The 23,669-nt window shown below is 45.2% G+C and overlaps 1 protein-coding gene across 1 annotated transcript; it reads left to right on the top strand.

Moving 5' to 3' along the window:
• Nucleotides 1–4,280: 4,280 nt before the first annotated feature.
• Nucleotides 4,281–23,233, top strand: LOC146190635 (alpha-tocopherol transfer protein-like). Its single transcript, XM_084599823.1, has 6 exons — nt 4,281–4,628; nt 12,062–12,205; nt 13,855–14,106; nt 15,902–16,095; nt 20,243–20,353; nt 22,988–23,233. Exons 2-6 carry the CDS (start codon nt 12,079–12,081, stop codon nt 23,162–23,164), a joined length of 861 nt encoding a protein of 286 aa, XP_084455949.1. The 5' UTR covers nt 4,281–4,628; nt 12,062–12,078; the 3' UTR covers nt 23,165–23,233.
• The last annotated feature ends 436 nt before the right edge of the window (nt 23,234–23,669 follow it).

The following is a 23,669-nucleotide window of genomic DNA, read 5'->3' as shown; positions in this document are numbered from 1 at the left end:
TTAGCGTGAGCCACGTATTTTCAATTCACACAGAGTGATGTTTCAGTTTAACACAACATCCTGACCAGTGCCACAAACCATATTTTACCAACAATGCTTTCCAAGTGGGATGAAGTTTAGTGCTACGGTTGGGGACGAAACAAAGACGTCAGTTGTGATCCAAAGGAGTTGCACTCACCTATCCCCTGCGAGGCTGTAGAATTTCACTTAGGCTTGGCACAATAACAAATGCTTAACACTTCGGGAAAATATTTCCGGGATCGATTTCGATGCAGTGGGATCACGAGGACCCGGCTTTGCTTATCAGCGTCGACGCGAGGTGAGCTACCACATTAGGCGCCATGCTCGCCGTGCTTGCTCCGCGTTGTCTCGACGGTTCGAAGTTCAAAAATGCGCAGTCATGAGGTGGACGAGAAAACCTTATCAGAAACTGGAGTGCAATTCTTTTTCTGCATTCCGGAAAGCGTTACTTGTTCAAAAGCGGCACGGATCACGCAGTATCGACCATTGGAAGATGTGAACAAGCGCGGCAAAAAGTAATTGGCTTTATGGACAAGAGGTGTAGTATACTACGGCCTGGAATTTTAGCTTAGAATGGTCTTTAGCTTATACGTTCTCCGTGCCTCCTTCAAGACTTCTTTTAGGTCAACAAGTCTTGAAAGGAACGACTTTCTTGGCGCCGTCTTTAGTCGCTCTTTGGGTAAGGATAAGCTCGAAGCTACGAGGAGTCGATCATAAGCGGCTCGTGCTTGAAGCATTAGTCTATTACAAAATATACATTTCTGTAATCTATACTGAAGTAAAACTTGTTGCTGGGCTGGGTTCATGATCGTACGGGGAAAAGTGAGCGCAAAAGACAAACACAAGGGAAGAGACAGGACAACGCAAGAGTCAGGAAGCGCGTTGTCCTGTCTCTTCTCTTGTGTTTGTCTTTTTTCGCGCTTACTTTTCCCCGTACAATCTGTAATCTATGTTGAAAAGCGTAGAAAAAATGGCATGGTTAACCATGTTGAGGGTACGCATGCATTCTTTAAATTTTGTAGGTGTCACGACTCACGAATGATTGCCACATAGTTGCGACACAAGCTCGAACACTCCAGCGGCAGAACAGTGAAAATTATTTATACCTGTTTCTCTCATTAACACGGGGGTGTTCACGTTTGGGCGGCGTATAGACTCCACGTGCGGCCTTCGAGCAACGCTGTTCACTTTCCTGTTAAGCTTTCGCAGGCCTTGATTGTGAGCTAGATTTTACCTTCAGGGTCTATAAAGCGATTAGAAAATGAACGAAATAACATAAATAACTGGTAAAAAAGAGAGGAGGGCGTTCCGGGCTCGTATGAGGACGGCAAGGAATACGTCACCCGCACATCCGCCACAGCAGACCTCGAAGCCTTTTTTGAAACGATTTGCATCAGTATACGCGTATCTACGCTGCAGCTTTTCAAATGCGCTACACTGAGATCTCCTGTGCGTCGCCTGTAGTGCGAGGGGGCTTGGAGAGTTATTATTATTCCTTTATTTTCTGCGAAATTAAGTTCCGTCTTAAAATCTACGCTTCATTCACTGCTCATTTTGATGCTTATTTTAGGCCTTACGGGGCACTCGTTCTACCGTATTGCACAAAAAATGAGTCTTCGTTTCTCGTTTACATTGACAGTGCAGAAGACAGTAAGGTGCGAACAGTTTGAAAGAGGAAATGTGGCAGTGATTAATTTCGCTTTTGTCACATATCAAAAATTGTGCCCCGTGCCACTCATACGAAGTACAAATCACGTTTGAACTTTAGTGTTTTGGGTGTTCTGCGTTTTTGAAGAAGAAGCAGGTTGTTTCATCTACAGCTGTGGAGTAGTCTGCGCCTGTGACTCCGCAGGGACTCTGATTATAATACTGGGCTTAATTATTAAATCATGTCACGAAAGCCGCACTTCGATGGAGTTGAAAAGCAATAAAGCCCGCTTGGTGCGTGATATCAGCATACGTTGGAGTCATATAGACACTCGGTATTATTTTCATATTTTATTCTTTGTAATGATGCTTACGGCATAAATTGCATCCTACAAAAGCTAAACATTTACATCTGAAGTTATCCTCTAGTGGTGTTTCAGTCTCATCAGTTGAACGATGACGGTGACTTTATTCAATAAAGTAGCATATAATCACCCGTACATCGTTTGTGGTCATTCCAGCTAGCTCTCGAAGTACGTTGCCTTAAGCTTTGTAGGGCGTTAAAGCAATGTATCAGCGATTACATTGATTTTTGATGTCACAGACATCGACATTATTCGACTTACGAAGCCGAAACCGACGTAATGGCAATAAAAAATGCGATAATTATTAAACAGTCTAAAGGGAATAAAATTTCAGTTATCTACCTGAAGTTCGCTAAAGTACCAGCAGGGCGTTATATGAGATGGGGGGGAGGAAGGGAATATGACAGCAAACTAGTGGCAGAGCAAATTTGTTGCTCTGCCACTATGCTGTTCGTTGCACTGCAACGAACAGGACGAGAGTTGATGTTATTAAGATAAGCCGAAGTTTTAAACACCTGAATATGTAAATTTGTGCAAAAAACTAGGCAAAGTAGGCGAACAAACAATGCTCCAATTGAATAACACAACTGCGACGAAAAACATTCACTGGGATTTAAGTATATGTTCCATGGTGCGTTCCACGAATGCTTATTGTAAGCGCATTCCTTCAAAAAAGAAAAGTTGCATGCAAAGATTTGATTTCTATACTCTGTTAAAGAGTTCTAGCCGGTCGAAATCATTGCGGATACCTCCAATGCAACGCCTCTAATATCCCGCGTGTACAGAGTTAAATCCCACACTGCGGAGCGCACATGGTGTGCCTCTAAAACAAGGTTCTATAGATCCCGAAGAAGCTGCTTTGGATCTTCCATAATATGAACAGCCGCTCAGGTATTCCAATCCTTTTCCTTTTCAGCGCACTTCGGGCGCATAGTAAAGCAGCCAAAAAAATAAGGCGATGAAACGTGGAGAGTAAGATGTGCGGCCTTACATACCACCATATGTGTATAAGACCGTTTTCTGCTAAACTTGACTTGTTCAAATTCTCATTTTTACCCCGTTCCATAGAAATATGGAACAACCTGCAACATAAATTTATGAATGATATGTCACTTGATGCCCTTGTCTGCCAGCGTTGAATCTTTTTTTCAAGAAATGTCACTTTCTTAGAGTTGTTCCCACTTTCCTCTTTTTTGTTCACGAGTCTCAACAACTGCGTAGCTTTTAAATACCCGAACTCTTGATACGGTAATAATGGTATGCTATGTATCCTTTCCCTGCTGCCTTGGAACACTATGCTTGTTGTTTGTACTCTTTTTTTTCCCCCTCCTGTCAGGGCTTGAGAAAGGCTCACAGCATAGTGAAATAAAATAAATACATAAATAGGTTATGACTTGATCAGCACAATTCTGAACGCAGAATTTGGACGAAGTCAGACGCAAAATAAGGACCAGTACTTTTATGACAATTTGAAAACGTTTTTTAAATCTTTTTTTGGTAACACTGCACTACTTATGACTACGTTGGACTTAAAAACGGCCCGGTGATAACGCGTGTGATTTTCATTGCAGTAGCGGTCATCACTCCATGGGTTTGAATTTTATGTGATCCAAAGGACCGCTATTCAATGCTGTCAAAGAATGCATAACTTTTAGTCCGTGTAAGAGAGGTATACTGTGAAGCAGTCCACTTTATTTGCTGCAATCACGGTTGCAAAAAAAAAAGCAAAAAGCAAACAAACAAAAAAAGATGATGATTCTTGGCCGGCTGTTCATTCTCTTTGCTTATAAGCGTGCTGGAATTTTCGTTTTAAGCGGTCATTTAAAAACTTTAGCTTAAGATTTTTGTCTGAGAATACACCCAACTCGCCGTCTTTACACCGCTATAGACGAGCTTTCTGAGCACAAGAATTGGAAGGCATGACATATCCACTTATCTAACCACAATGTAAGCCAGATTACTCAGTGGAAGCATAGTGGGGTTGATGACTAAACGTATCACTCATCCGCTTCGGCTCTTCCGTCTGTATTCTTTGTACACAAGTGGCCGGAGAGCAACATGTGGCACCGCCCCGGGCGATTGCGCGCGACGAGCGATCGACCTTGACGAATGATAACAAATCTGCGCTAAGCGCAATGAACTGAAGAGTAGAAAATATCCGGAAAAAGCACCCGAGAAGATAAACCAGGGAGCGTGTGCAGTAGTTCAAGCTCCCCCACAAGGCAAGCGCTGCAGAATAAGGCGTCAAATGCGGTGCAGTTAAAAAGGATGCTGCTATAGCATGGCCTCGATAGTTCTTACGCTGTGTCCTCCACACCAAATAAGATCCTCGCTCCTCAGGGCCGTCGCGTGTACCGGAAAACGTTCAGGTTTCTCCCTCTCACGTTCACAATGCCGCCCTTCGCAAGTCAGTTCCGCGACGGCCACGGGATTTCTGAACCGCTGCAAGCACCAGCGCTGAGTTGAGTATCATTCGAGCAGCGATACAGAGACGCATATGTTTCGCTTCTGTTGTGACCGCGAAGTCCATCGCGGATAGAGCACGCCGAAGAGAAATACAGACGTCACTAGGAATTACGGATGCTACTTGGAAATGTACGTAAGACGTATCATGTATTTATATATCCGGATTCTGTCACTTCAGGTATAGTCATTTTACAGGATGAGTGTTTATAGGCGCACATATCTAAATATATTATTTTGTGAAGTACACAAAGTCACTTGCACTAGTTCGAAATTATTGCAGTATGCTCAGTGTTGGGTCACTTGATACAAAACGAGGTTGCATAGCTCTGTATACGCAGTGGCTTTTACAGTTCTTTGCTAAGTGAATTTGGTTTAGATTTGGATTCAAACCGCCATTATGGCAAGTTAGCAAATATAGATACTTTTAAAGTATTCTATTTTGTAGAAAAGAGCATTAGCGCAACTTCTAAATTCTGCTCTCTTCCCGTATAGCCTCTGCTTACATCGTTTATGTAACCGATGCGCTGCAGAATTGAGTTTCGTTCGACTTTTGTTGACACTTAAAAGTGTGGCTTCTTAAGGGGAAGCTGTCACGATGAAGCCATTGATAAACGGGCCAAAATTGTTAACTTATCTGTCATGCGGCTTCTCGAAATCTCATTTTGTACTTCCGCACTCACAGCAACACATGAATGCAAATGTGAATGCAACTCTTGCAAAGCTGGGATATTTCCATGCAGCTGTAACAAGCTCTGAAAGAGCAGCCTCTAGTCGGATACAGGTGAAGCAAAAAAGCGGCAAACAGCCTTCAAAGGACCCCTCCCCCCCTTCCCCCCTCCCCCTCTCCCTCCAGCCAGTCGCAGTTCTCCAAATGTGTGACGTCGTGGCGCACAAGGGGAAAAGGAAAAACAAACAGAAAAACGTGCTCTTCCGCGCTCACGGGCTCGCGGACTTTTACCAAAACGGCCGCCTCCGGTTGTCGCGTCCGTCCGTCGGTGTCACCAACGGTGTCACCTCGTAGGGCTTCATGGCGGAAAAGAGGTGCAGTGAAGCGCAGAACAACGAAGCGGTTTCGTGAAAACTCGACAGTGCTGAAATTCACCATACGAATTCCTAATTTTACCTGTTGTACTCTGATGAGCAAACGACTATCGATCGAGTTAAGTAAAGGTATGTATTTCTGCTGGAACTCACGGAGCATTTATTTGATAGCATGGACTCACTCGAAGAAACCACGTTCCAAGGGCTACTCGTAGGTGTAGGATGTTCGGAAGTGATGTGATGGTATAGCTCGGCAGCTATTGTTTGACAGGGGTCCATTGATAGATGGATGCCGCGTTTTTCTTGACCTTTATCCGACTATATTTATTATTGCGCATCTGAAAGTGTGATAACCTGTGGGACGAAGGCTGGTGCACCTTCAGAGCTGAAGCGTTCAACCTCGGTCACAGCCGTGTGCAACTGACGGTGCCGTTCTATGTTAACTCAAGGCGGTAGACAGGGTAATTGAGTTTTCTAGCTCCAGCAGAATCGAATAAGAAAAGTTATGGCACACACACACACACACACACACACACACAAAAAAAAAAACGATCATTGACAGGCTGTAGTAATTTTACAAAAGGTTCCGCGATTTACAAGCCGACACTTTCACGTGAGGAACTCTTGTGTGTCTCATAGAAAGGCAGATATGAAGATTCTCTCTGACGAACTCTTGTGTCTCTCATAGAAAGGTAGGTATGAAGATTCTCTCGGACGAACTCTTGTGTCTCTCATAGAAAGGCAGGTATGAAGATTCTCTTGGACGAACTGTCGGTGGGGCCGTACTTTGCTTTCTTATGTGACGCTTCCTTATTTTCAGTGCGATAACGCGCTGTCGTGGCTACGGTGGAGTTTGAGGGGGCAAAGAAGGAGCATCCCTCTTGATCGCCGATATTATCAAAGGTGTTTAAAGATTTTGGCTTTGCAGAAACCAGTGATATAATAGCGGTTGTTCATTTTAATAAACATTTTTATGTTAGAATTAGTCGTCAATCACACAGTCATAAACAACGTTCGTAGCTTGGAACCGGTTTTTGCCTCATCACCCCATCCTTCCTGTTTGACAGATATCGCTGCCGGTCAGCTAATGGACATTTTGCAACGAGAGAAATCAATCTTAAATAGGCTTTAACGGAGCAGTGTGAGGGCACTCCTAGGGAAATTTTCCGTGCAGTACCTGGAGCATCGCGCCAAGCTGGAGCTGCAGTCACCGGTGGCCGATAAGAGCATTGCGTATGCCCACAGTAGTGCGTATTACAAGCCGCGAAGCGAGTAGGCCAACCGGAGAGGCACTGCCCTTTTGGGCGACTCACATGGGTCTCCCGTTTTGGCTGAATTGAAATGAAGCTAAGCTTTGCGAATAGACTAGCCAGACTTTTCATTCATCGTAGCTGCAAGTTGCACGCGTTTTAATTCTAGTTAAAATAGGTAAAAAAACAACAACGACCAAATAGTAACGAAGTAACAAGGAATGCGCGAGGTTAAATGTCACACATGTGCAGAACTTGAGCAGAAATGGCATTTTACAGCTGTCTCTTTCAATGGCCCGTGGTGTGTGCGTCGGACTCCCCGTGCGGCCTTCGGGCGACGGAATTCACTTACCTGCGAAACATTCACAAACGTTGCCTGTAAACGAATTTTTACCTCAGTCGGAAGGTCGATGGGGGCACGCTATAAGTAAATAACAAAACAAACAAATTAGCGGACACTGAAGAGTCGCTGTTAAGGGTATGATGCAATAGAGTTCCACACACACGGATGATTTTCTTTTTCACTTTTTAGTTTTTTACTTGACTTTATGTTTTATTTTTAATTTTTACATATCCCATTTTCTTTCATTTCAGAGTGGTGTGACACCTTTGATCAAACGTTTTCTGTCTACCGTGCTTGCTGTACTTAAACATGCTGAACTTCCAGTCTGAAGTGATATCCTCACCTTCTCACTTTAGGTTAATCCCCAAGTGTGTAATATTTAACCCCGTTATAGAGAAACCTCCTTAGGGATGGAAAGATGTAAATGATCAATGTTAAAGGCTGTGGAATACCCGGCGTCTAACTCCATTGCAAACAAGTTACCTCAGCAGAGGCATAACTTCCTTTGTGTCTTTTATAAGCGCCTGGAGAGGCACGTGCGACGGTGCCCGACGTGAATGCGGAGGGCGATCGGCCTTGACTGACGGTGAAAGACCTGCGCCGACCGGAATGAACTGGGAAAAACAAGCCACCCTGGAAAAGCACTACAAAGATCAAAATGGAAACACGTGCAGCAATTTGAGTGGTCGCCAAAAGGAAGCGCTGGATAATGAGCGCCAAAGGCGGTAAAATTTATCAGTTGGCGCTATGTACGGTTTCGGAGCGTCTGTACCCTCAGTGTCCGTCGCCACTCAAAATAAGAACCACACGTGTGAAGGCCGTCATCTGCGCCGGCAAAACGGTGGTGTTTTTCCCTCTAAAGAACTGTCCGTAGCCGTCAGCTGCGGCGGCCCTGGAATTTGAAGCCAGTCCGATGCGTCAAGTATCGCTTGAGCAAAGGTACGGACTCTTGCACTCTTCGTTTCCCTTGTGACAGCGAAGTCCAGCGCTGAAGCTGCATAACGAGTACAAAGGCACACAGAGGCCAGCAGGGATTACGCATGCCTCGTCGAAACGTACGTCGTGTCACCGATTTCTGTGGGGAATCTGCAGCCTCGGTAAATTCAGTTTGCAGGATAAGTGTTTCTAGGCGTGCACATTTAACTGAGGAATTTTAGAACCCACATAACAGTGCTTTAATTCTTGCACAGTTTCAACAATTAGAGCAGCTTTGCATCCTTTCATAGAGTGCGAGTTTTTACTGATTGAATCCTTCCACTAGTAACTTTACTTCTGCAATCGGCCAAATTAGACCCGATTTAAATCAGCTTATGGCTGACAATGCTGAAAGACCAATAAAGAAACAAAAAGTACAGGAATGTTTGCTCCCCCCACTGGAAGCATAACTAATACTACTGATGCAAGTCTAACCACATTTCATATCGGCAGTACTCAATTTAATTATGTGGACGCTAAGGCTACAACGAAATAGCGGCACAAAAGACTGCGTTAATCTGCTGTTTTGCCAACAGATGCCAATGGAACGTGCTTCTGAACGAGAAGCTGTCACGAAGACGAAGGTAGAGTTCTAAAATTTTGGGATTTGATAACCATGTTGTTTGTGGAAATCTTGTTTCTATTGTCACACGCTGGTGAAAATGCAGCAGGCACAATAGAAAAGACAGGTGTAGTAGCCCTGAAACCAACCCTCTATTGGACTGTCTTGCGCCTGCAAGAGAACAAAGCAACTCGGCGGCGGCGATAGCAGCAAACGTCCTCGCTAGTGGTCGAACTATGAATGTCCGTTTCTCTCGTCTGCGCTCAATTCAAAGCCGGTGAAGGAATATCCGTATAAAGTCGCACAAGGTCACTAGTACAACCTGGAACATTGCGGAAACGGGCGCGATGGCGCGTATCATACGAGATACATCTTGGCGCATTTCTCCCCACAAGGAAAGTGATAAAACCTGTTCTCGGTCAAACTGACCGTTAACAAACAAAATCCATATAGATCGTTCCATGCGATAGAATCGTTCCACTCCCTGTGTACGTCACTCATAAAGGAATCCATACTTCATAAGCCTTTTCTAGCGACGAATGGTGTGTGACGTCGTAAGGAAATGGGGGTAGTCATGTAGATGGAGAGAGTGTAAGTGTACGAGAGGTATAGTAAGGCTAGAAGACTGAGAACTGAAAGCAGCTGTCGGAACTAAGACGAGGACTACCAACTCCGACAGTGTTCGGGTTGAACTGTTTTTGTTGTGCTGCTCCAGCTTAGGCGCATAGTGCCAACCTCTCCTTTTTTCTCCAGCGCCGTGCCGTGGCTTGCGATAAGAGCGGGGCGAGAGGGGCGCTACAGTAAATGCATGCAACACTACACTTCCCCGCGCAGTAGAAGAGGGACAACTCCAAGTTTGATGCGGAACATTAAAGTCACCTCCAACCAAAATAGGACATCCCGGGTATTTGTAACGAAGGTGCGCAATTCATCCCAGCTGTATTTTAGGTGCTCCACCACTGTGCGGACGTATGTAGCACGAGACACGAGTTTGTTGCACCATGATGCCAGTGAAACCTCAGTTTGGGTGTAACAATCGGCTATATATATGACCGCTTTGCCAGGTATCTTGGACGTAGCACTGCATCGACGTCTGGAATGCTCGGACAAGAATAGGCAATGAAGCCAGGAAGCGGGGAAAGAGCATTTGTTTCTTGTAAAAGTAATGCCCACGCAGAAAGTTTACCAATGTGTACGGATCTCGCCTGCTTTGTTGACGAAACCACGGCAGTTCCATTGCAACACGTAGCTGTGGTTCTTCAATGTTGAATCCATGTTTAGGAAACTGGAGGAAGGTTACAAGTAGCATCTTTGTGAGTTGAAAAAACACATACCCATAAAGGCCGAATTGTTATGGTAATAGTCGTCTTCGGAATATCAGCGGGCTCCACGGGGATTTGATGGTAAGCATTCACTAAGTCAATCTTAGAGAATATCGTGTAACCAGCCAAATTAGATAAGAAGTCCTATATGTGAGGAAGTGGATAGCGGTCTGGTCAGGTGTGAGCATTGAGGACACGGTAATATTCACTTGGCCTCCAATCGCCCGGACCTTTCTTTAGCACCATGTGGAGTGGCGATGCCTGGTTGCAGCAAGGGCGCACAATGCCGAGTTCAAGCATGTGTTGAAACTCACGGCGAGCGACAGCGAGGCGGCGTTCTTCAGACAGGCGGCGAGGGCGCGAGCAAACACAGGTGGTACAGAAGTCACGATGTGGCGGGTGATCCAGTGTTTCACCGGTGACTCTCTGGTGTGCGGCTTCGTGATGTTGGGAAAATCGGCAAGAACTTTCCCGTACGGCGAAGCAGGGACTAGCTCTAAGACCTGTCGTCGAAGAAGTGGACAGTACGCCGTTGACGGAGAGTTTCGCGCTGAGATCGATCAGGCGATGGACCTGCATATCGACAGTGAGGTTGAATAAGCTGAGGGAATCAGCGCCGTGAACAGCTTGCGAGACATCGGCGATGATGAAAATCCAGCAAAACGTACGGCGCATTCCGAGAGAAGTGTAAGAGAGAGTTGTTTATGGCTTGGAGCGGGGATGTCGGTTCGTTGCGACGGCGATCTGCCTAAGCTGCTTATATTGCACTGATTAGCCACCCTAACTGATCTGTGCTCCCGTGTCAACGAGGAAACGAGCGCCAGCGATCTTGTCCGAAACATAAAATAGGCGGAATGTCCATCCACCAATACCACTTGTCGCCTTAGTGGCAGGTCGCAGCGTCTCCCGACCAGGAGCCCGGGTGGGTGCACTTGCGGGCAGAGCTGCCGAAAATACGGTGGTACCAGCAGGAGTCTTGCCGCGCTTCCAAAGGGCGGCGGCGTCTGGGAGTGGCGGTGGGACTGGAACCTCGGCGGAGAATGAATTGGCAGGGGCGCGAGGTCATCAAGCCGCCTGGAAAAAGCATCCACTCGCTCTTTTATGCTTACAAGCTGGGAGGCCGTTGTAGTAGTGCAAGGCGGAGCGGTCACGGCGCTGACGCTGGCTTGCCATGAGTAATCCGCCACACGGTCCGTGATTTCGGCGAGCTTGTCCAGAGTGACATCACCCGCAGCCGCTAGGACGAGGACCATGTTCTGGGGGAGTCGCTGGAGAAACAACTAACGTACCAAATTGTCCGGCCCTGACGGGGAGTCTCCAAGTAGCTGTCGCATGCGACGGAGGAACTGCGAAGGACGGCAATCATCGAGTTCTGTACCGCTGAGGAGCTGCTGGAGCCGGCTGCGGTCAGACGCTGATTTGCTGTTAACAAGAGCCGCCTGCAACGTGCCAAAAGTTCGGGCCATGTCCAGCGAGGCGATAATGTCTGCTAATTCCACTGTGACGTCAGTAGGCAGGAAGGACACGAGATGGAGAAACTTGGTCTCCTGGCTGGTGATACGCCGCATGTGGAAATGCTCCTCAGACTGGAGTAGCCAGGCACGAGGGCTGTTAGGCCAAAATGGTGGCAGGTTGATTGGTTGAAACGCGGCCGACGAAGCGCCGTTATGCCGAGCGTCCTGGTGCGGTTCGCCGGCTGTAGGAGGGGTGGAAGAGCCGGCGGAATCCATGTAGGAGGGCAGGTTTGCGTGGTCGATGCCGGGTCGCTAAATATGCTGGAACTAAGACGAGGAATAACCAGCTTCGACAGCGTTCGGGTTCGAATTGCTTTTTTTTTTTATTATTGCGTTGCTCGCGCTGAGGCGCCTATAGTGCCATCCTCTTCTTTGTCCAGCGCTGTGCCGTGGCTTGCGATAAGAACGCGGCGCGAGGAGTGCTACACATCGATAGATAGGAAACGGAAACCTCACAAAAATGATATCGACATTTAGGTCATGTTTGTTACCATTTTTTCTTTGTTTTCTTGTTCGTGACATCCCCTTGATAACGGCTTCGCTTGTACGACGCAGTTCCAACAGCACACGTCATGACGAACTTTGAGGAGACCACGGGTGCACCGCTGCCAGATTTGGAGCATGTGGCAAGAACAGAGCTCGGAGAGACGGCGGAAAACAAGGAGAGGTGCTTGTCGCATTTGCGGGAGCTTATCAAAGGTGAGTCAGGTTTGTCAGCTCCAGCTGGCCACTTAAAGGGCAGTCGTGGAGTCTTTTTTTTTTTTTTTTTTTTTTTGTAATCACGAATTAGAAAAAAACTTCAGCAAATTTGCCTTTCCACTCGATGGGTTCCAACAAATTTGGCGGCCTTTCGGCAATTCGTTGCTGAGAAAACTGATTTCGAACAGTGCCATTACCGTGGCCTCAGTTGGAGCAGTTATTGCAGGAAGCGTTGTGAATTTAATAACACGCTCATTATCCTCTGGTGTATATGCCCTTTGTGCATGCAGGATTGTGCAGGGTGCAAGCTGGTAGGCAGCGAATGGTTTACAAAATTTTTACCGGTTAGTGCTTCGCCGGCGCGCGCGCGCGCACGCACGCACGCACGCACGCACGCACGCACGCACGCACGCACGCACGCACGCACGCACAGAGAGGGAGAGAGAGAGAGAGAAGTTCGGGCATCAAAATTGAGACGCACAGATACATAAACACAAGTGTAGTTAATCCACGATGCTATAAGGAGCCAGGAGAAGGATGTAAAAGCAACATCTCGAAACATAAACCAAAAATAAAGTATTTTTGTTTAACTTCTTATTTAGCTTTTAAAAGATCGCTGGATTTATTAGTGCGTTTTCTGTTTTGTGATCACACCTCGTCAGTATCGCGTTCTTCTCCAGTGTTGGACGCACTTTGTTTCTGTTCGCTGGGCAGATAATGCGATACGGTAGCAGAATAAGTTGCGTATTATTTTTTTTCCACGCCTATCAATATATGTGTTGAGGCTACCCTTAAACTTTAAAGCAGTGTTTAGAAATACGGCGTCTCATGATGAAGTGAAATGCCTGACACTCAATTTGCGGTACTGCGCCATCGGCTTTTAAAGAAGCATAAGAAACAAAACAAGAAACAGCGCCGTTGGAAGGGGAGGGCACAACGAGAGGGCTGATGTTTGCCGATATTGGGTATTACACAGTAAAACATGTTACTGCGAATCTTAAAGGTGCATAAGGTTATGATAGCTTGTATCCTGAGAGATGAAGCCGAGAGAAAGTACATTTATTTAGACACGCTTTATTTACGTGTAGTTTCCCCTCCATGTGTATTGCTACTGCGCACTCTCACCTTTTCTACCTAAAGTCATTCTACAAACCCATAGTTTTCCGCACTGTGAGGGAATTTCAACATAATGAACGGGTCCCATGATTGTGTAACTGCATTTCAAAACCAAGAGTCTCTACAAACGATGGCGACGGTGCATATTTTAACAACGCTGTCATTGACGGAATGTTTATCTCCCATTAGAGCGGCACTGGTGTATTATCGGGAGCTACTATTTGCTTCTGAAATGCAATACTCTTTTGCTGCTTCATTCATCCGTCTGCAGTTCTTCGCATAGCACGAAGAACCAGGTGTGCGAGCCATCGCTAGCCGAGGTAAAGAGTTTGCAGAAATTTATTCTTCACCTGTTTTGCCTCAGTGGGGCACCATGCTGAGTAATTCTGAACGTGGTCGTGAGTGTTTGATGGAATGCGGAAGATAACCATTTGACAGTTTCGTATATTTTTGAAAAAAAAAAGAAAAAGAAAAGAGAACCTTTAGTTGTGTGTTCAGCCTATCTAATTCTCTCTGTTGTACCTGATTTGCAGCCAACGCTTCTTTGGATTTCCCGACAGACGAGAAGTTCCTGGTTAAGTTTCTACGCTGTCGAAAGTACGATGTGGAGCTGACCTTCAAGGCCATACAGAAGTACTTCCGAATCAGACAGACCTCACCAGAATTTTTCGAGAACTTCACGCCGTCAAACCCGTGCTACGAAACTGCCATTCTCAACAACCATCTCGTCATGGTCTCCAAGCACAGGGACCCTTACGGAAGAGCAGTCGGCCTGGCAAAAATCGGTGAGACTTGCTTTCATCGATCAGCCCTGAAGTAGGAATCCAGAATTATGGGCGAACTGGTCTTAGAAAGCAAGGCAAGAATTACAATGACGACACAAATGTGTATATAGACGGGACAGAGGCTACATGTGTGCCGTCCTTGATCTTTTTGCGCTATGTTTTCTAAAATCAACCAGTCAAAACCGAACTTCTGTGTGCTGCTTCTTTGGCTTCTTATATTTAACGAAGCAAAAAATTCCGCGACGTTGACATGGATTACATCTCGTGCTTGCATAACCTCATCACTACCTGAAGCTAGCCGGCGACTGAACAAAAATGATTTGTCTTTCCGTTGTGGTTATTGAGCTACAGGATTCCTAGGAAGCGTGTCTGGCCATTTCACATGCGACAGGCGTACTTACGTGCAAGAGGGTCTATAAATTTGCCTTAGCTATGAATTCTTTTCGTGGCATGGCATCATGCCTTTAAGTGAAGTATTAGTAACGCGCGACGAAGGTGAATTACTCGTACATTCTCTAATTCATTGCTATACTGGGGCGTCTCCCACGGCTATTTTGTGATATGTGACTTAATTTTTCTTTTTACATTGGCAATAGAAATGCCAGAAGAATAATAAACTAATTCCTCATCCTACCGATGATATCAATGCAACAAAAAAAGGCATAATCCAGGCTAACACACTCAGCTGCAAAGGCGCAGGCCGCACTCAACCTTCTCACCTTATGTGAACTCCCAGGGGATCCTTGTTAAAGCTTTCTGGGGCTTACACAGTCAGCTGCAATGTACCGGGAAATTCCGGGTACATGTTTATCAAATAATTATCCCTGCCACGGGCTAGAACTCACGCAAATAAAATCAAAATAATTACCCACAGTCATCCAATCTCTTATCCAGATCACCTCAGATGAACAGAGCCAACGTGTGCAATTTTTGCAATCTAAATGGGAGTGTCATAAAATCCACCTTTTAATTTTTCTGAAGAGTGCCACATCATACGGATTGCCGCCGAATAGCTTGTTCAGCTAAGCCATCATGACGTTGGCAGCGATATGGTACGTTTTAGAGATGTTTAGGAGCTCTGTGCACATTTTCTTGCGCCCAGCCTTCCGGCTGTTTGATAATACCGACCGAGCGTCGATTTACAGGTACAGGGGAGCCGAAGCGGAGAGAGAGGAAATTGGGAGAGGTAACGAGCCGCGTGCTCGTTGGTTCTGCTTCGTGCGAAACATTACCCATAAGCGAGGGTTCCATCCGCTGCATGTTATGCCTCTGGATTAGTGCCATCTCGTTACGCTTCATGCTCGACAGTAGGCTTCGGCTGTGTTTACAGGTAACGTATCGAGATAAGTTGTTTTAATTGCTGCTGGATAATTATTTCCATCTATTCCTCATTGGTGGGTTCCCTTGAATTTTTGAACACCACGGCCACTTCGATTCGTTGCTCGATTTGCTAGCAATATCATCTGATCTGCTAGCATTCGAGTATAGTTATGCCGGTAGAGCGGCTACACTGTTTAGGCGTTAAAACCGCTACTTGGGCTAGTTGGTGCATACTTCAATTGGTGAAAATTGAACTGGTGTCTCGTCTTCTTTCTTGTGGTGTGTTTCGTTCGGCGCAGTTTCTCACCAATTCAAACCGTTTAGGCGGTGGCCCTAAACGTTTTTGGGCTTAATTGAAAATAAGCTGGGGAGGAGTTTGTCTTCTAGACGACGCACCCTACCTGCTCTGATAATGACCATAATGATGATGACGACGACGACTCTTACGATGGAACCCCATTTTTCTTTGCTTCAGGAGCATGGAGCCCGGACATCTGCTCGATGGCGGAACTTGTGAAGATGGTTCTAATCCTGGCGGAGTGGACCTTGCTGGATGAAGAGGCGCAGATACGTGGCGCCGTGGGAGTGTTCGATTTGAAGGGTCTGTCCCTATACCATCTTGCCTACCTGACACCGTTTCTCCTCAGGAAGGTGGCTCAACTTATGCAGGCAAGACAGCGCCTCTCTATAAAGCCTTTGGGGACATTTCGTAGAGTTTTTGTTGAAATTTATAGAGATTATAGTTTTGCAGAGACGTAGTCATAATAATTGAACACCTGTCTTCTGCCGACATTTCTCGCTGCTATTGGTTATGGTAGGAAAAATATGAGGCGATGCTTCTTGTGTTTACAATTTGTGTACACTAGCTGTTCTGCTTCTTTCATCTATACGTCGCTTTTGCCCTTCACCGTGTGCGAATTCCAGCCAATTAGCCAGATGGGAGCTCAGCGTTCTTCCCTTCTCGCTCTGAGCGTTGTTTGCCTCTCTCTCTCCAGACAAATTTTTGAATGTGGTACGGTTCGAGATTTATTGGCTACTCTCAGTGATCGCAGCTTGCCTTCTTCAACCGCATAACATGCGGCTATTAATTGCTTCCCACAGCTACTGAAATATTTGTGTGCAGCTGTGATAACGATATGCACATTCTATTTGTTTTACGAACGCTTTCAGTTGCGCTTCGTTGCTCATGTAAAATAGTTATGCGAGCGAAAGCTGCGGTAAGCATGGTTTTGCATTATTTAGCAGTGTTGTACACGATTTGACTTTGATTAAACTTTATTGTTCTTAAAATAATATGACGATGATGTGAAGTATACGTCAGTGCTGCCGCCTTTGAAGTTTTGCTCCCTCTCCCCAATGCCGCAGTGGTCCTTTCTCTCAACGTCCTCTGGAGGTCCCTGCGCTAGACAAGGATAATTATGAACACGTACTCGGGAAATCGGCTTGGATTAAACAAGAATTAGTGGCGAACACGGTCAGACGCCTTCGCAAGGTCGACATGTAGGAAAGTAAGTTGATCATTAGTGCAGGGCAATACCGGAGAATTGCACGGGCAATGTGTACATTGCTCTGAATGTAGCGGCCTCTGAAACTGCACGTCTTGTGAATGCGCACAAGAACTGACATTGCGAATTGTATGCGATTTTATAAAGCTTCATCGAAAATTTTGTAATCCACACTTCCTAACATGATGGGCCTTCAACATAGCGCTATATTTCATCATTATTCCTTGGAATTGAGACGGTGTGGCTTTTTGTGAGATACTGCGGTATAGGGAGGCGAATGAGAACCAGTAGCCGGACACGGGTGAGAAGGGATTTAAGTGTCTTATAGAATTCACACGAAATCTTATCAGGACCAGGCGTGTTTGTGATAGGCAACTAATTGATATATAGCTTCACTTCCTACCTCGTGAAACAACCGCTAGTAGAAGCGCAATCATCTTCAAATAAAAGCATTCTCGGAGATCTGAAGCTCGTCAGGACGTCCGAATTACTTAAATAAGGAGTAGCACTAAACATCTCGGTGTAATAATTCACAAATAAAGACATTACTTCCCTTGCACTGATGACTATATAGCGTGCCATTCGACCTCACCACAAGAATCAGCTTTGCATTCTAATGACGGCGCCCATGATGCAGTGCTTGTCGTGTTGACTTCTCACAATGCAAAGCACTTTTATCGAGAGAACGGACTCAGGCAGCCATGTATTGTTCCAAAAAATGACTTTGCAATTCAGTCTTGGCAGAAGCTATTTCATCCGTACATAACCTAGGTGATTGTTTAAGTTTTTGCGAAATTTTTGTTCATGACATTTCGTACGAAATGATCTAATTGAACCAGTTTCAAAAGCTATCGCGTGGACTTTCTGCTTAAGAAGTTCGCAAGTGGCAAAGAGGCCCGTTGCCAGAAAACCACGGTTCCAGTTTCAAACGCACACGATTTTAAAATTCTTGATCTTTCATAAACGATGCATTAAAATTCCACAGTGAGCCCTGTGGTTTAAATTGTGAACGATCATTGCCTCCCAGTCCAACCACCGCCATACAATGACAAGAGAACGAAACGGTATACTTTCACATACGAGCCCGCAAAAAACGTATTGTTTTCTCTTTTAGAACGAGCGAAGGTTGACTGTACTTTATTTAATGCTGTCCAACTTTTTCTGCAGCAGCTGTTAATCTCGTATAATTGTTGATGGCCATTTGTAAACCCTTGTGCCAATCCACTCTTCAGGGCAGCAAACTCGAACGCTGCTTCATTACCTGCAAAGATGCGATTTTGATCGGAGACTTGTTACAAACAGCATGGAAGAAATACCTTATTCTAAGTTCCTACACTGTACGGTACTTTGAGCTCACTCATGCTGATTACGAACCTTTGATGTGATGTTTCTGACTGGACTCCACAGTCTGTGAAACCGCGTGTTTGCACCGTAACAATAACCCTGTTCCGCTTAGAATTCATTTTAGCCGTATGATGTTCGAACTAAAGGATGTTTATGAGGAACACATTAAGGGGGACACACGTCCGTCTTTAAGGACATGACGCTATAGCGATAGGCTACCAGCCCATATAAATAGCCTCGCTTTAAACAAGCCGTATAAAAGTACTTGCGTGGGTTAGGGGTAACGTGAATGCAAGGGTCCTGGCAGGCTAATTCTGATATCTCCCTTCCATGAAAGAAGAGACCCGATTTGGCAGCTCCAGCAAAATGTAAAGCCAGGCAACCCTGCGTGCAGTCAGTGCTCGGCCATGTCAGTAGCAAGCCAGCACCAGCGCAATGCTCGTGATTTTTAGCTCACAACGCCAACCGGGGCCTTAAACGGTGTAGCGTTGAGATGACTTCCCCCGTACTTGCTATCACTGTTGATGCGGTGTCTATCCTTGCCGCCCTTTTAGTTATGTTGTGTTTCGAGTCCAGCTTGTGCAGTGAAGCAATCATCTGTTTGCTTTTTAAATAGCTTGTATACATAGCTCTTACTGCACGTATACCTCGTGCAATAAATACCGTGTATGAAAACAAAACAAAACATCTTCGGGGTGTAGTGGTTTGCGCGTTCGGCTAGGGCTTGAAACGATGATGGTGTGAGCCCTGGAGTGGAGACGATTTACTTATTTTTATTGTTTTGTGTAAGTCCCCCTTTGACCTGGGACAGCCCTTAAAGGTTATTCAGTCCCAGCGAGGCAAAACCCGAGGTTGCGCACCGAGAGGTTCGAACGCAATTGCCATGATAGCTGCAAGTTTTGCCAGAAGTTTGAAGCCCGGAAATCATGTCCGGAACATACACCGGCAGTGTGCTCAGGTTTGCTTACGTCCTCCGGGCGATCGACTTTAATGATATTCGAGTAAAGTAGAAAGCCACGGCTTAGTTTTACGGCTGACTTTGTAGTCCCTTTTCATCGTTACAGACCGCAGCAGAAAGTAAGAAGTTGCGAATACATCGCAGCCAGGCACGTATCTGTGAAGGGGCTATAATGGCAATGAAACCAGGCGCCTAAGTGAAATAGTTCCATTACTAACCATTACAATTTAGTTAATCAATCCTCTAGATAACGGCATTCGCAAAATGTCGAGTTAGCCCGTAAGGAGCATGCTACATAAACCATATTTATTTTTCAGAAAGCCCGTGTTTAGATATTACCAGTGGGCGGCTCAGAAACAGGCCTTATAAGAGGCACGAGAACTTCTAATCTACGTGTTTAGCTATTCACTTCAATTCGAATTTTCATACGGTGTGAGACATCTGTTTAGCAGGTTTCACGAAAGTGGCTTTAATGTCAGAAATTGTCACGTTCACGCGACATCAAGCTACCAGGTATCTCTTTTTCTTCTGTACCTCCTCCATGCCTGCAAATAGCGTGGCTTGCAGCCTGCACGCACGACGAAAACACCAGAGCGTAGTTACTGGTTAAGGATAAAGACGTACTTAATATTCTGAAATTTAGCTTCAAATGGGGTCATCTGAGTCTGCACTAATCCTTTATTTATGTTTGTTGTTTTTAAATATTACTGACGGTCAGCAGATATGATAGTAAATAACTTACTCGTTGAAGGAGTAACAGCTGTGTGCGACGTCTGGAAAGCGTAGCAGTCCGTTCTAGAGTAATGCGCCTGAAACATAATAAAACAGCAACTTTGCAAAGGCTGATTAAAAAGAAATCCACACAATTTAGGCGATAATCCTTCTACAGAACGCTATACATGCATGCCAGAAAGTGACCTTTAAGAAACAAATTCTACTATGCATGCTTGAATTTTTTTGTTTTCTTGATCTTAGTGCATAACTGCACCTTTCATGTTTTCTTTTGCAGGACTGCTATCCAGTGCGGCTCAAAGCCGTCTACGTGATCAATCACCCTCCTATATACAAACTTTTGTTCAATGCTCTCAAGCCATTCATGAAGGCCAAACTCTTACAGAGGGTAAATATATTCTCTACGCTATACCCAGAGAAGAATGCAATATGCTTAGTGGATGAAAAATATGTCGGTCAGAATTTTCAAGTGACTGGTTTTGAATTAATACTGGTTCATCATACAGTATATACGCGCACATGCAGTAGTGTACTGCCAAATAAGTTTAGTCTCAGCCTCAAAATGAGGCCGTCACGACGTTACTAAAGTTCGCAGGTCCTTGAAATGCTAGGATATGTTTCTTATTATAGCAAGAAACCATCTCGTAGTATTACAAATCTATTTAGTGGGGCCAGGAAAGCTCCATATTGTTGTCATGCGATCAGCTCTCAAACGTAACATAAACCTAGGGTAAATCGTTATTTCTCTCTTATTACTAGGGACACCTCCATTTCTCTGACCTTTTTAGTCTCCTAATCACTCCTCCCCAGCACAGGGTAGTTAACCGGAGACGTTTTTGGTTAACTTCCCTTCCTTCTCTCGCTCTCTCTTCATCCGTCCGTCCGTCGGTCCATCCGCCCACCTGCCCAATGGTGGCAGGTTAGTTACACAGTACACCGGTAAACACTCTAAGCACACGAAATACTTGATAAAAAAACGCTCAGGTATAAAAGCCTGTAACACAACAGACAGGATAGACCTGGCAGAGTTGTCAAACCTAATCAATAGGCGTGAAGTTTCCGACATGCGGAAGTATAATATGGAGAAAATCGAGCACGCTCTAAAGAACGGCGAAAGCCTGAAATGATGAAGAGGATTAGGCATAAGTGAAAATCAGATGTATGCGGCCGGCAACGTCATCACAAATATGGACAAGATAGTCAAAGTAGCGGAGGAGTTCTATACTCTACTATAATGTAGCCGATGCAGTGAGAACTATAATGAGACTGGGGGTAGTAAAGAACAATCAGTTGTTCCGCCAGCAAACAACAGCGACGTTAAGAAAGCTTTAGAAGCCAGTAAAAGGGGGAAAACAGCTGGGGATGATAAGATAACTAATGATTTGTTGGACGATGGGGATATCGTGAAAGAAAACTTGGCCCCCTATATACGCAATGCCTCATGACATCGGATAGCGGAATCTTGGAATAACATTAAGATAACTTTAATCCATTAGAAAGCGGGCGCTCGGGACTTACAAAATACAGACCAGTCAGTTAGCCATTCGTCACGTACAAGGTGTTTACTAAGGTAATTGCTTATAGAACCAATACAATCTGGAATTCAATAAATCAAAATATCAATGAGGTTTTAGGAAAGGATATTGTGCCTAGTACTACCAACCATGTGATACAAAAATCCTGGGAATAAAACCAGCCCCTACACATAGCATGCACTGATTACGAGAAAACGTTTGACTCACTCGAAACATCACCGGTCGTGTAGGCTTCGCGAAATCATGGCGTAGATTAGTCATGTGTGAAACTTACTGGAATATAGTGGCTGCAAATAGGTCTCCACAAAGAAAGCAATAAAATTCCTATAAATAAAGGTGTTCGGCAAGGGAACAAGATCTCCCCAGTACATTCACCGCTTGCTTAGAGGAAGTATTCAGAGACTTGGCATGGGAGCAGTAAGGCATAAGGGTTAGTGGAGCATACCTGCAGTGATCTGCAATTCATTGATAACATTGCCTTGCTAAGTATAACTATGCAAGAATGATTGATGACCTAGACAGAAAAAGCAGAAATGTAGGCCTAAAAGGTAATATGCAGAAAACTTAGGTAGTATTCAAGTCCTTGGAAAGGAGCAGCAGCCTACAATAGGTTGCGAAACACTGCAAGTGTTAGGAGTACATGTCTATTGGGTCAGGTACAGCTGCAGATCCGGGCCACGAAACGGAAATACCAGGAGGATAAGATTAATACGGAGCGCGCTTGGGCTACTACATTCGCAGATTATGACTAGCAGCTTATCGATATCTTTTATAAGGAAGGTATAAAAATGTTGCATCTTACATATAATTACCTATGGGCAACAAATGAGGCTAACGAAGAGGGTTCTTCTTAAGTTGAAGACAATGCAGAGAGTAATGGAACGGAAAATGGTAGGTGTGACATTAAAAGATAGGAAGCGTGCAGAGTAGGTCATTGAAATAAGTCGAGTTAATCACATTATATTCGCAATTAGGTAGAAAAGATGGGCATCAGCAGAACATGTAATGCGAAGAGAGGATGGCGATGGTGGCTAACGGTAATAAATTGGATTCCAAGGGAAGGGAAGCGTAGCAGGGGCGACAGAAAATTAGATCGAACGATGAGGTTAGGAGGTGTGTAGGGTCACATGGATAGCTTGCATAGGATCGGATTAGCTGAAGGAATATGGGACAGGCCTTCGCCCTGCAGTAGGCATAGTTCGGCTAATGATGGCTAACCCAAATGTGGTTGTAGATGTCGTAGAAGGAGGATGGGGAGTACGCAAGAACGGAGGAATACGGCACGTTTTGCTAGGTTTGTTTCGAAATGCGCTGTCTAAGGATAGGTTAGGAGCGGAGAGGTTGTGCACAAGAGGTATCCTGCGCCACACTGCGAACAGCTGAGAAGTTTGCCGACGTATGCACGAGTTTTCATAGGTAGCCTAGGCAGTAAATTTTTGGTAGTACCACCTTTATGCTATGTAAAACAAAAGCTCGGTTTCTTTCAGTTTCACTTCCTGGGGAACGACCCAAGAGCTTTCCATGGTCACCTTCCTCCAGACTGTATTCCTGCAAAATTCGGCGGCACGCACGAAGATTTCGACTACCACAGCCAGCACAAGTCTGTGCAAAGCATTAGTGGCTACTTCGAGTATGTGAACCACTTCGGCTTCCTGAAAAATTGAGTGAATGCAAATTAAACCGCTCACGCCCGCACTTCCTCAAAGAAATGACTTCACCGACTGTGATAGCGAGCGGACATTACAATTTATACTCTTTTTCACGCTAAAATACACGCGGTTGTTTGGTTGTTTTCAGCCGAGTCGCCAATTTATTACGAGTAACAGCAGGGAAAGTGAAATTACTAAATGTAGCAAAGGTTTGAAAACAAGTTAATAGGAAATTGAATTCACGGGTTACCCTGATGTGACGCGAAGTGAACTACACGGACATCATACGCCACGGTAAATCGTCATTCCCATTGATAGCGGCGTAATCCTGGCTGGCTCAGAGAAAACCTCAAGCCAGGTCGCTAGCAATATCAGCATATGGGTCAGTCATAGACCTCTATAATGGGATCGAAGAGCAGAAAACTTAACTCCTTGCGTCAGTAATGCCAAAAAATATGAAAAGTGCAGTTGGATACAAAAGTTCACTCATGAACGACCGCACCACGGTTGATGGACCGCT

The sequence above is a fragment of the Amblyomma maculatum genome, chromosome 4 (assembly GCF_055883805.1).
Source record: "Amblyomma maculatum isolate TAMU_Amacu chromosome 4, ASM5588380v1, whole genome shotgun sequence".
NCBI lineage: Eukaryota > Metazoa > Arthropoda > Arachnida > Ixodida > Ixodidae > Amblyomma > Amblyomma maculatum.
Note: the sequence above shows the minus strand (reverse complement) of the source record. Positions and strands in the feature narration are given on the sequence as shown.

Excerpts from the sequence above, each read along its gene's own strand:
- LOC146190635 (XM_084599823.1), top strand. The coding sequence starts at position 12,079 with ATGACGAACTTTGAGGAGACCACGGGTGCACCGCTGCCAGATTTGGAG. Across the intron at positions 16,096-20,242 it reads AGGTGGCTCAACTTATGCAG|GACTGCTATCCAGTGCGGCT; the intron begins GCAAGACAGCGC and ends TTTCTTTTGCAG. Across the intron at positions 20,354-22,987 it reads AGGCCAAACTCTTACAGAGG|TTTCACTTCCTGGGGAACGA; the intron begins GTAAATATATTC and ends GGTTTCTTTCAG.